At 36.0% G+C, this 16527-nt stretch overlaps 2 protein-coding genes and 1 long non-coding RNA gene across 8 annotated transcripts; all 3 read left to right on the forward strand.

Moving 5' to 3' along the window:
• The first annotated feature begins 130 nt into the window (after positions 1 to 130).
• Positions 131 to 4368, forward strand: LOC125186905 (uncharacterized). Of its 5 annotated transcripts, none has more exons than XR_007170524.2 (9): positions 131 to 1629; positions 1716 to 1909; positions 1998 to 2067; positions 2156 to 2261; positions 2332 to 2475; positions 2748 to 2807; positions 2997 to 3056; positions 3744 to 3859; positions 3960 to 4368. It is a non-coding gene; the product is annotated as an uncharacterized LOC125186905 (long non-coding RNA). The 5 variants fall into 5 exon arrangements; XR_016130418.1 differs by having other exon boundaries at positions 131 to 545; XR_007170525.2 differs by having other exon boundaries at positions 132 to 760.
• A 1283-nt stretch (positions 4369 to 5651) lies between these two features.
• On the forward strand, positions 5652 to 7313 carry LOC125186904 (homeobox-leucine zipper protein ATHB-17-like). The gene is made up of 4 exons (XM_048083392.2): positions 5652 to 5799; positions 6251 to 6426; positions 6503 to 6582; positions 7033 to 7313. Exons 1-4 carry the CDS (start codon positions 5730 to 5732, stop codon positions 7229 to 7231), a joined length of 525 nt encoding a protein of 174 aa, XP_047939349.1. The 5' UTR covers positions 5652 to 5729; the 3' UTR covers positions 7232 to 7313.
• A 3120-nt stretch (positions 7314 to 10433) lies between these two features.
• On the forward strand, positions 10434 to 13584 carry LOC125189117 (auxin efflux carrier component 7-like). Of its 2 annotated transcripts, none has more exons than XM_048086333.2 (6): positions 10434 to 11796; positions 11880 to 12141; positions 12238 to 12323; positions 12547 to 12704; positions 12818 to 12894; positions 12983 to 13584. In XM_048086333.2, exons 1-6 carry the CDS (start codon positions 10533 to 10535, stop codon positions 13047 to 13049), a joined length of 1914 nt encoding a protein of 637 aa, XP_047942290.1. In that variant the 5' UTR covers positions 10434 to 10532; the 3' UTR covers positions 13050 to 13584. The 2 variants fall into 2 exon arrangements, with proteins under 2 accessions (XP_047942290.1, XP_047942291.1); XM_048086334.2 differs by having other exon boundaries at positions 11883 to 12141.
• The last annotated feature ends 2943 nt before the right edge of the window (positions 13585 to 16527 follow it).

Below are 16527 nucleotides of genomic sequence, written 5' to 3' on the forward strand. Positions count from 1 at the left end.
CTTGAATTTTATTTTTTTTTTTAAAAAGCGAACTGAGTTAACTGAGACGCCATAATAAATCGTCAACCTTATAATTTCACATTTTCTAAGAAAGCTATCCATAAACAAACATATAAAAAGGTTTAATCATGAATTGACGAAATATCCACCCATTCCAAATCAAGAATACCGAAAACACCGAAATCAAGTATGTAATGGCCTTTGGAGGCGGCTTTGCGGAGAGCTCCGAAATCGGCAATCAGAAAAAAAGCAAAATTAATCACTTTTCCAATGAAAACAGAATCGGAAGCACAAAGCCGTACTATGATGCCATCGTTAATGTAAAGGCTAAAACTACTGGGCAGCCGCAGAAAACCTGCGGGTATTTCAGAGCCACGAACTTTTCATTAGTTCAAGCTCTCCCCTTTTTGCGTTTTAGCCCAATGTTGAATACGGAAAATACAAAAAAAAATCATACAAACGAAATAGAGAAGGGGTGTGCCAGCTGCGGAAGGAACCATAAACCCTAATTAATCTGCAGAGGATGGGCCTTTATTTATAGATATGTGGGTGAATCGCGTAATTGCATAGACACCCTTCTACTCTGCTTATATTGCTATTTAGTCATGCTCTTTTTGCGATTTCATCTTTTTGAACAAATTTAAATTTAGCCCCAATTACTCGCAATACTCAGCTGCCCAAAGCGGTTGCCATGGCCAATGCCGCTTGTATTTAATTTTACAATTTCATCTCCTATCGTGCCTCATTCTGAATGCCTTAGGTGAATTTGTTATGTTCAATCATTCGATTTACTTTTTCTTCAGTAGATTGACAGCTTTTATGCTGATGTTTAATTCGATAAGGAGTCAATTTGAAAAGATTATGCCTTTCATCTGTGTTTAGTGTATATTCTACAGTTTTCCCCTAATATAAATGACTCAAAGGCTGCATCATCTTGGCAGCTCTGCTTCAGTCTGTTATGACATCATTGGATTTACAATTGTGTATCATGCTATGGGGGGTTGCCTACATTTATTCTCTGGTTTAAGTTGTATCGTTTTTTGAATACCGATACAGCATTTCCTGTCTATGAGTAGTTGACTGCTGCTGCCAAAACAGTTTCATTTCTCATGCTTTGTTGCCAAATCCACAGTTATCATAACTAGTTTATTCTCATCGTTTTATGTAATCATAATTTGAAAATGGTATCTACCTTTTACATTTACTTATACTTTATATTAGATTCGAATGTTGTTACCTATGTGCAAATATGACACAAATTCTCTTCTGGCCTTACTGGAAGTTTAGCCTGGAGCCTCATCTAGTATGCCCTTGTAAGTTATTAGTTGTCAGAGTAGGAAATTAATGGAACAACCTTGACGAACCTCAAATAATTCTACCTTGTATATGGCATTGAAGTATATCATAATTCCAAGAAGTAGTTTGTTTCTGTATGAGATACTTTAGAGGGTTAACTACTTTGGTACCTATTTTCTCTTGGAAATTTTATTCGGCCAAGCTCATGCTTTTATGTAGGCTTTGATAACACAAAACTAAATATTGTCCGATAGGGTCTCAGAGATAAATGCTTACAGCATGCTGTGAATTTATAAGTTGAGAGAGCAGGAGTATCTTTGTCAGATGTCTGAGGTCATTGGCTTTTAAATTATTACAATTACAATTGAAGTTTTGATTTATGATGGAATATCTTGTGAAGATCCTTCATTTCTATGCAGATTTAGCAATTTTCTTGCACCGATTAATTTTACATCATGCTTTCGGTCAAATAAGTTTCCTGAAAAGTTGTTAAAGGTTTAGCCGTTTAGATGTGTTTGAAAAGCTAAATGTCTCAAGAGCTGTAATAGATGCTTGCAAATGTTGCATAAGATGACCTATCTGGCCTTGGAATTCCCTATATATAGTTCTTAAGGTGACTTGAATCCTCATAAGCTTCTTCTGTTTTCTTATCCTCATTTTTATCTCTTCTTATTCTACTCTTTTTGGATCCTTCATATAAGGTGATGCTGATGTGGGATGACTGTGGTAGCATTTTTGTCATGCATGGAGGTAATTGGATCTGAATTCCAGGTGAGTGATTATGACTTCTACTTTACTGTTTTACATAGTGAAGTGCCACATTTGATTTGAATCAATTGATCATACTACCTCCCAGCAGCATTTATGGTTCCAACAGAGCTGCTAGCAATCCTGTTAGCACCTTCTTGGCTTGCTTGAGAAAGTTGAGTATGCCATTGCAAAGCCTCTCGTTTCTCTATTGACAGGTAGTTGTAGATCATCCTTGTTTAGTCCTGGCATAGCCTCTCATTTCATATTTTGCAACTGTTTTGTTAGGGTCTCCAAGCTGGGGATATCTCCATGGTCATTGGAACTCATTTTTTAATAGCTGAAAAGGTGGAATTTTCACTTTCGCGCATGGCTGCTGTAGACGAGCAACAGTGCTTTGGTGTTGTTCAGAGAAGATCCTTCAACACCAAGGTATCTCTTTGCTTCAAATTTTCCTTAAATGGTAATGGATACTTGTTTAGAAGATGAGCTGGAAAATATGTTTTCATGCATTCTGAAATAGCTGATAATAGCCAGTGGTGCATTATTAACCTTATTAACTTGTTCTTCGCAATTAAATTGCAAGTCCCCATTCTGTTTTCTGGGAAGTTTGTACTGTGTTCTTAGACCAATGATCGTGTCAAATATTCAGATCAGCTCATGATTTTGCTACTACTATTCTGAAAAGGTTTTTGTTTTTGAAGTTAGATCAACTTGTTCTGAATGACTCAGCAAAAAGTGATGTCAGCCAGACCGATACCAAGGTCGCTTGCTCTTCTATTTGAAATTATTACAAGATTTGGTACAATATTGCACAAATGCCTTTGAAATCGCAAGCTATCTTATTTTTAAATCTGAACTTTTTCGTTAGTCTTCATGAAGAAGCTGATCTTCCCATACCTTCTTGTACTGCGGTTTAAAACTTTATCTTATTCTATGTTCTTAAATGACAGATCGCCCATTGAGACATATATTTATGAGGAAACGAAGTTGGATTTCATAAGGTTTACCAGGTAAACAGAAATAATTCAATTCCCTGCACTCACTTCCAATTGTTGAAATTTTATTACTATTTGGTTCCTTCCACAAAATTGTAGTAGGTGATAATGGATGTGAAACATTCATTTTTCTGTGCGTTCATTAACAAAATGAATCATGATTACCTAAGAATATGTACTACGATTTAAAAAAAAATTATTGCAACTATATTTGTAAAAATTTTGATGTACATTGTTAAAAAATAATGTAAAAATCAGTGATCATCAATTTGTAGGTTGTGGTGGTAGTGATTGATCACATGGAAACTTTTTGTTTTTTGTTGGTTCATTATGTCCATATTACTGCATCAGGATAGCATAGTTGACGGAGATGAGTTTGTGTGGAATGTCATGAACTGATCTCATATGCCAGACAATAGAATGTCACTTATGTGAATGATCTAGTCACACAAGTTGAGGCGTACTTGAGTGCATAGCACAGCGCCAGTGCTTCCACCTCCCCACCCATGTGCAAGTGATTATTTGCAACATTTGCTATTGCTGATCTTGACATATAAATGCAACCAACATACTCAGTGATTAGATAGGATTGGCAGCAGAAATTCCTATGTAATTCCCGATAGCTGCAGCGCCTAAGTATACGCTTATTTACCTGATCTTAATGTGTTGTATGCGTCTAAAAATATGGACCTCCTCCTCCAGTGACTTGCTCGGTAAGAAACAGCCCGGCCATCTTCGTCGTTACGAGGTTGGAGATAGCTGCATTGTATTGTTTGTTGGGGGTAGCAGAAAGTTGTAATGATTCCCAGAACTGAAAGGTGAGCTTACCAGCAGACAGCCGCTTTGCTTTGTGGAGTATGTATGATATACGAACCTATGACGTCATATTTAGCTAGTGCTGACGCTTGAAACTGGTAGTATGAACAAGGTACTGTTTGAAGGTGGTCTCTCTCATGAGTCATGACTCACCTCATCTGATGTGTGCATAATCAAGGGAGAGCAGAGCAGAGCAGAAGGAGGAGCAAGGTGTTGAAGTGGGGCCCAACTGTTGTCCACTGATACTGCAGTGTTGGCTGCCGACTACAAGACCAATATGTGGGGCCCTTCGTCTCCCTAATTTTATGGGACTTTGGCCCAGCAAAATCATTAGTACTAGTACATATTAGGTGCGCCTAAATACCATCCTATTTTCAACTTTTTTTTAAGTTTTTAAATAATCAATAAATTGCCATTATACATAAACGTAGAAACTAGTGCTACTTATTTTGTACTATGAAGTGACTGGCATCGAATTAATAATGGTATTGAAATTATTGTTGTGCGTGCATTTTGTATTTTATTGTTTTAAAAATGCTAGTAAACATTTTTTATGTTTAATGACTCGTAAAAGAACCTTATAAGAGAAAGTTGAGTCTTGCAACAATAATCATCTGTTGTGTAAAGTGAAACTCATTTGTCAGATTTCCTAAAAATAAACCATGTTTTACTGGAGATACATTAAGTGATCGGATGTATACAAGAAAACCAACAATTTTCTTTTCTGTTGAGAAACAAGCAAACTAACAACCACTTTTTATGACCATATGGCTACTAACAAATGGTAAGTAAATAATTGGATTGTTTTTACTTGAAATTTCGATAACAATTAGTATTTAATTCAAACTTTAGTAGGAAGTAAGGTGTTTTATGTCAGATAATTAGTTCAGTTCAACATGGATTAGGTTGAGGTCAAAAAACTGAGATATAATTTTTGACTGATTCTTATGTACTTTGAATTATATTATAGCTGCATTCAGAAAAATGAATGAAAAGATTCATTTGTTTGACTAAACTTAAATGGAAAAAATCATTGAAATTCATGGTCTTGTAGGAAAATATTGTTTACAGCTACTTACATGTATCTTCAATATGAACATGAGAACCATATGTGGACTCGTAATTAATTGGCCGTAGAGAAAAACGTAAAAAAAAAATTCATTCTTGGTCAGAGGTTTATAGGTTTGAGCATCAATATTCTTCGTTTTGAAACTTTCAACATACTATTCAAATTTTGAATCAATGCTTATAAATCTATCTTTTCGTTATTATATTATACTCATACTCCATGTAGTAATAATTTGCGGATATGCATTCCTGAAAAAAAAAACATATGGCTCAATATATGCATATGCCTAGCAAATTGGTATAAACACCACAAATTAATACTATCATAATATCAACCTCAATATATGGCTCAAAAAAAAACATATAAGTTTTGCCAATCATTTCAGCAGCTGACTTATGGACCGACAAATCGGGCTCAAGCAATGGGAGTCTGCTGCTTTGTCACACCCAACTTTACTATCCAAATTGAAAAGGGGAAAAAAAGTAGTAGTAGCAATTATTTAATTAAATAGTACATGGGTAGGCAAATAAAAGCAATCAAATTAAGAAAAACCGTTTCTGATAAAAATGTTGAATCAATCATATACTCCATTAACTAATCTAATCTATTTCTCTTTCAACAACTCCCTTATTATATTTTTGACCTTTATGCATTTGTTGTCTCCATTCTCCTTTTACTTTTATGCTTTTGTCTGAATATATATCATTCAAGATCCCACAAATTCTTCTTGTCTCTCTAACACAATATTATTAATTCAACCATAATTGTGCTCCAATATCTCCTAATCACTCTTTGAAGATTTCATGGAGATTTTGCCTCCTAATTCTTCTTGCTTGGAACTATCCATAGCCATGCCCTCTTTCCCATCTTCCGGTCAGACTACCACCATCTCTTCCCTCTCTCTCTCTCTTTAAGTCTCTTTTTATTTCCTTCTTGATTTGTGTGTGTGTGTGTATCAGTGTATGTGAATTTCCCTTTCAATTTCTTGGAGTTTAAGTATGATATTGTTCAAACGACGAAGCTTTCTTGTTGTGTAAAGTGAGCAAGTAAATCTAAAAAAAGACTTCGATTGTTCATTTTAAACATATATATATATTCCAATCATGTTGAAAGAATTAGGGTTTTTGGGAAAGAAAGTTTTCTTCTTCTTTTCTAGAGAGGTGACATGTTTTAGGTATATTTAATTTCTTTGCATGGTGGTAGCCAATCACGGAGGAGTGATAAACCTTTTTTATTCACTCAATATATATAGTCTATGAAAAATCTTTTTTCCATAAATAAATGCCAAAAATAACAGAAACATTTTATATACTGCTATATATAGAGGCAAAAGGAAAAATAAAATTACTGGACATAAATGAAGCACCCTCAAGATCGGAAGAAGAATGCGTGGAGGAAGAAGACGAAGATAGCCCGGTTCCTAGAAAGAAACTCCGGCTCACAAAAGATCAGTCTCGTCGTCTTGAACAAAGCTTCGTACAAAATCAAACCTTAAATCCTGTACGCCTCTTAATTAATTTAATTATATATGAAATTAATCATGTGTTTTTTAAGGAATTAGGTTTTGAAACTGCAGAAAGAGAAGGAAGATTTAGCAATGGAATTGAGATTAAAGCCAAGGCAAGTGGAGGTGTGGTTTCAGAACCGTAGAGCAAGGTAGACTTATACCTTGTTAATTAATAGCTAGAATATCTTTTAATTATTTATTTTACTATATATATATACATTTATTTTTTGGAAATGGAAAAGAATATTTTAGGTAATACTAGTAAAGGGAATATTAGGATTATTCGGTTCTTCCTACATGAAGAAATGATGAAGCATCAAATTATCCTTTGTTTTCCCTCTAAATTAAATAATTTAGGATCAACCTTTTAAATTTGAGGACTGATGGTATGTTACAAAAGTAAAAAATGTATGTCGAGGTGGTAAATTACATTTTCACATAGTCTCCCTGTGAATTAATTGTGTGCAATAAAATGCACGCTGAAAAGTTATTTTTTTCAGGAAGTTTGTAGTAAAAAACGTATTTACATGTTTGGAAAAAATCAATTTTGAATTGATAATTTGTAGTATTGTTGATATTATTGAATTGATTAATTAAAGGAGCAAGATGAAGCAAACAGAAGTAGAGTGTGAGTACCTAAAGAGATGGCTAGGAGCATTGACTGAACAAAACAGAAAGCTGCAAAAGGAGGTGGAGGAGCTTCGCTTCATCAAGGCAGCGCCGCCGCGGGTCTCTGCCCTCAGCATGTGTCCTCGCTGTGAGCGTGTCACCCCCGCTGCCTCATATTTAAATACTTAGCTTTTATTTTCTAATTAGCAAATCACTAATTAGCTTATGATACTAGCAACAAAGGCGACATATGCTCAATTAGTGTTGATAACATATTGTGTATAACCTTTTTCATCTTAATTGTATAATCAATGCATGTGGTACTTAACTAAAGCAAAACAATATTAGATATGCACATAATGTCACGCAGTTTCTCTTAAAAAATCCCATAAGCAACGATTATATAATTTGAATTGGTTTTAGGATGGAAAACATGAGTCTTATATAGATATAGTGATTTCAGTTCTCTTTGTATATCGACGTGGGATAGTTGTAATATATTTTTTTAGTTTCAATTGCCAACACCCTCCTCAAACCCTTCAAGGTGAATCTTGGAGGGGTTGGATTAGTTGTAATATATATTTTTAGTTTCAATTGCCAACACCCTCCCTCAAAAACCTTGAAGGGGTTGTACTTTTTTTCTAATCGGTTGGACGATTGGCCCAATTTTTTTCCCGGTCGGTTGAACCACTGGCCCAAATTTTAAGCTCAGATATATTGTTGGGTCAGTCATTTTTTCGGTTTCGGCCCAGATATACTGCTGAGTCAGTTAATTTTGACCCACAGTCGGCGACCCGCTCTGATACTATGATAGAAATCCATGGGTTCCATCCTAAAACCCAATTGGTGATAGGAGGAGGGGCCCATGAGACTTATATAGTGATTTCAGTTCTCTTTGTACACCGATGTGAGATAGTTGTTATATACTCCATCCGTCCCACTTAAAATGAAACATTTGGAAATCGGCACGGGATTTTATGTAGTGTTGTTTTGTGAGTTAATAAAGAGAGAGTAAAGTAAGAGAGATGAAAAAGTAGAGAGAAAGTTGTTTCCATTTTAAGAAACGTTTCATTTTTAATGGAACAGCCAAAAAAGGAAAACGTTTCATTTTAAATGGGACAGAGGGAGTATTTTTTTAGTTTCAATTGCCAATATAATTGATCATATCGCCAATAATTTATGATAGTACAATTGTGTTTCGGGATTTAATTTGTTGTTATTGTGAATTTTTTATGACGAAATTTTGCTCTTAATTAGAAAATTCAAATAATGACAATTTTATCATAATAGTTGACACAATCAAATTATGACTATGATTCAAGTTCATATAATAACAAAATCCCAAAACTTAATTGTGCCTAGATATGAAAAATTATCTCCGAGAATAGTCCAAGTAGAATTGGGCTTATATTAAAAGGTTTTGGGCTTATATCGTCTAAATCAGCCCAACTTTGAATTCAGAAAGCATAGTAAACGATAAAACTATGAAATCATTCGATAATTTCTCAAAAATAGATTAATGACGACGGAAAGTAACACAAATCAATTGCCATCTGTTAAATTATGCTAAATCTTGATTTAATTTTGTGAAAAACATAAAATCATAATTATGTATATTTGGAGAAGTGCTTTTATTTATCATTGGTTTATAATTATATATGTGTTGAAGGGGAAGGCATATGGGGCCTGTATGGGTTGTGATGGAAAAGTCTAGTGGGCCGACAACGTAACTACAAATCACCATGTGCTGACTTATGAAAATTTTAATGCAACTCACTTGGATTAATTGCTTCTTCATCTTTTTCTCTTTGTATTTCGAATCTTCATAGAATTTACATAAAATTGTTTATATTATAAAATATAATAATATTTTTTTTTTATTATAGTACTACCATTTAGATTTTTGTATTTACTATTTGGGGAATGCTTCCCCTGTGATCAGTGTATGATTAGTTGATTAGTTCCCAAATATTTTGTGATTTGAGAACTTTGACTCAATTAATAAATATCCTACCAAAAATTTGTGATCAGAGTCGCTAATCAATACGTGTGCTAATAAAAGAGAGGATCTGTCTTGACCCTAAGTTAAGGAGATTAAGTACTTTTAGAATCAATAATATTCGACTTAGATATTTGGTGCATATATCTTATTTTCCTAGACAAGAAACTGTTTGATGTGAAACAAAATTTATTCGAGTGAGATTCTTTAAACAACCCACGTCTTCATTTGCTTAAACTCATATGACGGAATACAAGAATCCAATTTCACTTCATAGATATATCAGCTATTTGCTAATCAGGTAAAGACATTATTAAATCACCATCACGGTTTTCACATAATCATATCTATCTTCATTATCTAGAGTCTAGCACTTCAAATAATAGTTCAACGATCATTAATAAACAATATACAATTTTAGCATATATCCGGAAAATTATATCAAAATAATTAATTGAAATTGCGTTAGTATAGAAACTTGTTTGATGCTGATAACCATTTCGTACACTGCATAATCCTTTGATTTCACTAACCTTCATTTATACTATCTTTCCTTCTTCTAAAAAAATAATTTACACTAATACAGAAAATCTGATACAAGAAGCAAAAAAAAGGGAGATGAGGAAAGCTCTATAAATTTCAGTAACCTAAAATATATAGAAGCAAAATGCGAGATCGGATAAGAAAAAAGTTAATTAATTGCTCAATAACATCAACTTTCTACAAATTTTAATACAATATGTAGCTTCAATTTTAATTTATCTATTCTGCGATATAAACTTTCAGAAATCATTTAATCATACTCAGCAATGTCAAGTTTGCAGCAGTTTCTCAATCCTTTTATAACACCATTTTCTTGATTGACACATGAGCTTGGTCACTTGCTCATCTCAATACGAAGATTTTTACATATTGGTTGGAGTTGTGAATCTTCATTTTAAAATGGTACACAAAACTAAGTATAATCACACAAATCTTGTTATAAAACTGCAAAATTAATATTTTTGTTCGACTTGTGAATCTTCATTTCAAAATGGTACACAAAGCTCAATCATAATCGCACTAATCTTGTTATAAAATAATTGACCATTACAAGAAAATTTTGACGCATTACTCAACATATTTGTTACCTTCAGTTTAAATAGTACACAAATCTCAGTCACAATCACATTATAAAATAGCTGAACATTAGCCTCAAACTTAACACTATCTGTATCACTGGCCATAATTAAACAAATTTTCAGCATTAAGATCAAAGTTACAATCTGAATTATACTACAAATACACTTAACTTAAGCAAAAGTGGTCCCAATTCTTTATAGCCAAATCAATTTTGAATAAAAAAAAATTGCTATTCCAATTCCCCCTATAAATACCCACCATATCTACTCAACCACAGTCCTATACCTCACCCCCTTTCTCCCCCAATCTCTCTCTCTCCTCTCTCAGTAACAGTCTATAACCGTTTCCAAAAAAAAAAAGAAAAAAAAAATGATAACCTGGCACGACCTGTACGTGGTCCTAACCGCCATGGTTCCACTCTACGTAGCCATGATCCTCGCCTACGGGTCCGTGAAATGGTGGAAGATCTTCACCCCTGACCAATGCTCCGGCATCAACCGCTTCGTGGCCGTGTTCGCCGTCCCCCTCCTCTCCTTCCACTTCATCTCCACCAACGACATCTACGCGATGAACTTCCGGTTCATCGCGGCCGACTCCCTGCAGAAAGTGATCATGCTGATCGCCCTGGCCGCGTGGGCCAACCTCACCAAAAACGGGACCCTGGAGTGGTCCATCACCATCTTCTCCCTCTCCACCCTCCCCAACACCCTCGTCATGGGCATCCCCCTCCTCATCGCCATGTACGGCGCCTACGCCGGCACGCTCATGGTCCAGCTCATCGTCCTCCAATGCATCATCTGGTACACCCTCCTCCTCTTCCTCTTCGAGTTCCGCGCCGCCAAGATGCTCATCTCCGAGCAGTTCCCCGAGACCGCCGCCTCCATCGTCTCCTTCAAGGTCGAATCCGACGTCATCTCCTTGGACGGCCAGGATTTTTTGGAGACCGACGCTGAGATCGGCAACGACGGCAAGCTCCACGTCACCGTCAGAAAATCCAACGCCTCGCGCCGCTCCTTCTCCGGGATCACTCCGCGGCCGTCCAATCTCACCGGCGCTGAGATTTACAGCCTCAGCTCGTCTAGAAATCCGACGCCGAGGGGCTCCAATTTTAACCACTCCGATTTCTACTCGATGATGGGGATGGGGAGATTGTCGAATTTCGGAAACTCCGACACCGGTAGAATGTCGAATTTCAACATTGCGGATTTGTATTCCGTTCAGTCGTCGAGGGGGCCCACGCCGCGCCCGTCGAATTTCGAAGAGAACGCGGCTCCCGGCGGCCTCATCAATTCTCCGAGATTCGGCTACTTCCCGCCGCAGCCGGCGCCCACTTCCTACCCGGCTCCCAATCCCGAAATCGCCTCCGCGCTGCCAAAAGGCAGCGCAAAGGCACTGACGCATCCTCAAAATCAAACTCAAACTCAATCGCAACAAACTAGTAGTGGTAAGGCCAACCACGACGCAAAAGAGCTCCACATGTTTGTGTGGAGCTCAAGCGCGTCCCCGGTGTCTGACGCCGCTGGGCTACACGTGTTCGGCGGTCCAGACTCCGAACAATCCGGGCGGTCCGATCCTGGCGCCAAGGAAATCCGCCTCATGGTTACTGATAATCCCCAAAATGGGGACACCAAAGGTGTGAAACTTTTTATTTTTTAAATGCAACAAAATTTAAAGATTGCGTCACGATATTCATTAGTATAATTTTTTTTGGCAAAGAAGGTGCTCCGCAAAGTGGCGAGGGAGGGCGGGAGAACTTCACCTTCAGCGGCGACGAGGAGAAAGAAAAGGAAGGTGCCGCAGTGCCGGCGGAGATGGAGGTGAATGCCGGTAGCGTACTCGGCGGCGGAGGCGTAAAACACATGCCTCCGGCCAGTGTGATGACGCGCCTTATCTTGATCATGGTTTGGCGCAAGCTTATCCGAAACCCCAACACCTACTCCAGCCTCATTGGCCTAATTTGGTCGTTAGTCTCTTTTAGGTAATTAAACACGACATCCTCTGTTCTAATATTCTAATCATGTGTCCAATTTTTATCTGGTTTATGTTAATTGATTATTTCCATGCTTGATCTCAGGTGGAATGTGAAAATGCCTGCAATTGTAGATGGGTCGATCCATATTCTCTCAGATGCTGGTCTAGGAATGGCTATGTTTAGTTTGGGTGAGTTTGCTTGCTCATCACATTCACATTCACATTCAATTATTCATGGACAAATTTTGTCCATCCATTCATTCTCCAATATCAAATGTTATCTACACACATTTGAAATTTAGCATCATACAATAAATGAGGTGACAGCTACACAAATTAATTATTAAATTAAATTTGAGTTAGGAATTTCATTGATATTAAAGCCTTTGTCTAATTTATGTCTACTAAATAGGTCTGTTTATGGCCCTTCAACCGAAGATCATCGCATGTGGCAACTCCGTTGCTACCTTCGCGATGGCGGTGAGGTTTCTCACCGGCCCGGCGGTGATGGCCGCCGCCTCCATCGCCGTCGGCCTACGTGGCACCCTTCTACACATCGCAATTGTGCAGGTACACGCACGAGAATCTTGTGATCAATTAAACACCTTTAATTGGATATATAAATAGTGGTTGCAAGAGTAGCTGAAATAATAAATTTAAAATATATTCTAATTTTGTGACAGGCTGCGCTTCCACAAGGCATTGTTCCATTTGTTTTCGCTAAAGAATACAACGTCCATCCGCAAATTCTCAGCACTGCGTAAGCAAATATATCTATTTATTTACAAAACATAAATATAAAATCATAATTAACGATTTTATACTATATCTTGTGATGCTAATTTCAGGGTTATTTTCGGAATGTTGATCGCGTTACCAATCACACTCGTCTATTATATTATTCTTGGCCTATGAAGTAAATCAAAGTGAGAATAGGTCGAGGGCATGATATCACTCATATGGATAGCAACGATTTTCAAGGTTGGAGCTTTGAGTGAGTAGAAGAAGAGAGAGAAGATCTGTGCTTCTTCAATTCCCAGAAACTTGGAGAAAGTTGTAGTAGGTATTTGATTTTAGATAATATGAGTCCCTGATGATGAGGATGGTGGCTCCAGTTTCAGACAACAAAAAGTCCATGGATGATGAAAAATAAAGTGGGCTAATACTTGTGGATGGGGGACATTGCTGAGGCAATCAAGGAGCCAAAATTTAGGATTAAATTAATTATTAGTAGTATTAATCTTTTCATCATCTAATATACTAGTATATTTTATATTCCTCTTTGCTCCACGCTTTCTGCTCTTTGTGTTGATTATTGAATTTTGTGGTGATTGTATTCGTTTTTGTTGCTTTCTTGACAATTAATGTAAATTTCTTCTAGCTAGATCAATTATCAAACATTTGAATTTTTATCATATGCAAATAAAATGCACTCGGTGCGTCATGCATACTTCTTTTTCCTTGAATAAATGTTCTATTTTTGTATGTTTTAGAAATTTGTGCTTCAATACTACTATGTAGTAGTATAAAGATTCTATCACTACGATTGTTACACTAAGCACATTGCAGTCAATTTAGCAAGTTCTCCAAAGTGGAATACATTCTCTCTCAGATTCATAATTAAGAAATTACTAAGAAATTACTACGAGTCTACGAGTAATATTTATATAAGTAGAATATTTCATTGGGGGAGTTTAGGGAATATATACTACAAGTATAGAAATTTGAAAATTTTGACATTAAATAAGAATGAAACTAGATAAATCTTGAGTTGTTGAATGATTTCGCATACAATATAGGTAATGATGGATCTTGGCATACAGAGTATTAAAAAATCTAACTTAATTTTGTAAATTTAAATGAAACATAATGCATTTCAATAAATTTGAAAGCATGGATTTAGAATATTTCTTATATATTAAATGTAGATTGGAAGGTTAATTTTATTGCATTTTATTTTTATGCATTTAATTCGTTTTATCAAAATTATTATTGAAGTATCGAATCAATTGTTAAACAAGTTGAAAAAGTAGACAATAGTTAGACAAAGATTCCTATCATGTCGTAAATCTCTTCACTTTCAAAGTATATTTTCGGACGATTGCGAACACTTCTTCAGAAATGAAGAAAGGGGTATGTTATGTCAATGTATTTTTAACTAGGGCCCATTTGAGAGATCACTATACATTGAAACTTTTGAAGAGAAAAGTGGGTTAGGATTCTTTGATAAGGGATAATAAGAGAAGGTAGGAAGATAAGCGAGTCAAAAGGAGGTATGCTTTGAGCTTTTAGAAAGAGAGATAAAAAATGATGCGCCCACAAATCACAATCCTAGCCTATATAAATACCATCCATGCTAGGGCGGTTGTGGTTCCACATTTCAAACCCTCCTTTTATGTCTTGAAAAATACTTGCACGTGATTCCCCACATGAATTCATTGAACATGGCACAACCCATTACCCATCCTCTCTAATATTGATTCTTCAATCCTTGTAAGGTTAGTGCCTACTTATTACCTGGTCCATACATATATATATCGTCACAAATATAGATTCCATGGACCTTAATTTTGGGAAACTATTACTATTAAGAAGGCTTAAAACATAAACTTCCACAAGAATATAAAATTACAAGGTAAATTTTTTTGGAACACATGAGCTCTCCTCAACTCGGCCCCTGGACATGACACGTGTTGCGTTCGATATGTAGGCACGTATGTATATTGCATGTGGTGCATGGATATTTCAAAAGATTTTGAAGACTATAAAAACATGGGAAGGGCATCATGTGGCCAAACTTTTTTTCCTAATGTGTTATATAGTGTGTGAGAAAATTGACAAGCATCACTTTAGAAGTTGGAGATAGGAATATTTACTCTAATAAGAAGGGAACAATTTTATCCCTCCTAACACACCTTATAAATACCCTCAAGTATTTTATTGCAACTATTATATTGTCCTTAGCCGAAGTGGTAAAATGATTCAAGTGGGGGAAGATATTATCACTATCTTGATAGTTGTTATTGCACCCGGCTAAAGGTTGTAATTGTTTCGTTTCGTTTCTTTAATTCCGTGGATGATATTGATAGAGGGTGAGATGTATAGTATAGTAGTACTACAATAAATATGAGTGCATGTATTAAGTTGTAGTAGACGTAACATCTTTTAAATGTAAATTGGAATCATCCTAAGATCACAAGTTGACTACCAATCTTATCATGTCTAGCAGTTGCATGTACTATCAATCTACTCATCAAGAGAAAAAATCTTTGCAACTTTTTAAATAAGGGCCCAAAAAAAATGGGAAGGAAGGGAAGGAAAATAGAATAATCCGACCAATTGAAAAAAGAAGAAGTTAACATGGAAAATAGTGAGAAATGTGGCGAAAATCAAAATGGAAATCCCTAATTCCCAAAACGACCTGAACTAGGGCAATGCGATGTCGTATTGAAGGGGAACAGGTGCACCCATCTCGTAAATAAAAATGGGCAAAGGGCGCGAATGCGCGGATGGGTCATGGGGAAACCAAATTGTCGCTTTTGACCACACGAGGTCCAATAATTGCAGGGGTTGAGGCCAAATAGAGGGAGGGGTATTTGAGGAAGATCGATTGCGAGGAAACCAACATACTCCGGAAGAGAGCGATTGGTCGTTGGGGCTGCCTCACGTGGCCTGTTTCCCAAACTCACGCGCCAATTCTCGATTGCTGTGCACGCTCTACTATGAACGCCTTCGAGAGAGCCTATCAAGGTTTGATTTTGCACGCAATCAAATATAAAAGGGAGTTGTAGTTCGCAACTTCTTTCAATATTATACATACTTATAAATTCTTTTCTCTCATTAAAATATTCCATCATCACGTCACTTTAGTATCTCATATGATATTTAAAACAAAAATAGACAATTAATATTTTTTTCTTATGTTATCAAAATATAGAATAGTTTTATAATGGTATTTTCATAATTATTTTTTTCTGGATATAATTTTATGCATTGTTATCCAATGTGTTAGATAGAGAATAAAGTATAGAAAAATATTTGTTCTTTTGAAAAATCACAAAAATGAAACTCTGTTACTTTTAATAGGATATACTCCCTCCGTCCCACATAATTTTACACAGTTTGACTTGGCACGAGTTTTAAGAAATGTAATAGAAAGTGAGTTGTAAAAGTTGGTGGGATATGAGTCCTACTTTTAAAGTATTGGTTTTATAATAAAATGTGAGTAGGAATGAGTTAGTGGAATATGAGGTCCACTACCAAAAGTTGTAAAAGTGAAATGAGTAAAATTATGTGGGACGGACTAAAATGGAATAATGGGTAAAATTATTTGGGACGGAGGAAGTAAGAAATAATAGTATCATGAATTACTGTTTTAGGATTTAAAAAATAA

The sequence above is a fragment of the Salvia hispanica genome, chromosome 5 (genome assembly GCF_029641045.1).
Source record: "Salvia hispanica isolate PSC_SH4W2 chromosome 5, Shi_PSC_v1, whole genome shotgun sequence".
Taxonomy (NCBI): Eukaryota; Viridiplantae; Streptophyta; class Magnoliopsida; order Lamiales; family Lamiaceae; genus Salvia; species Salvia hispanica.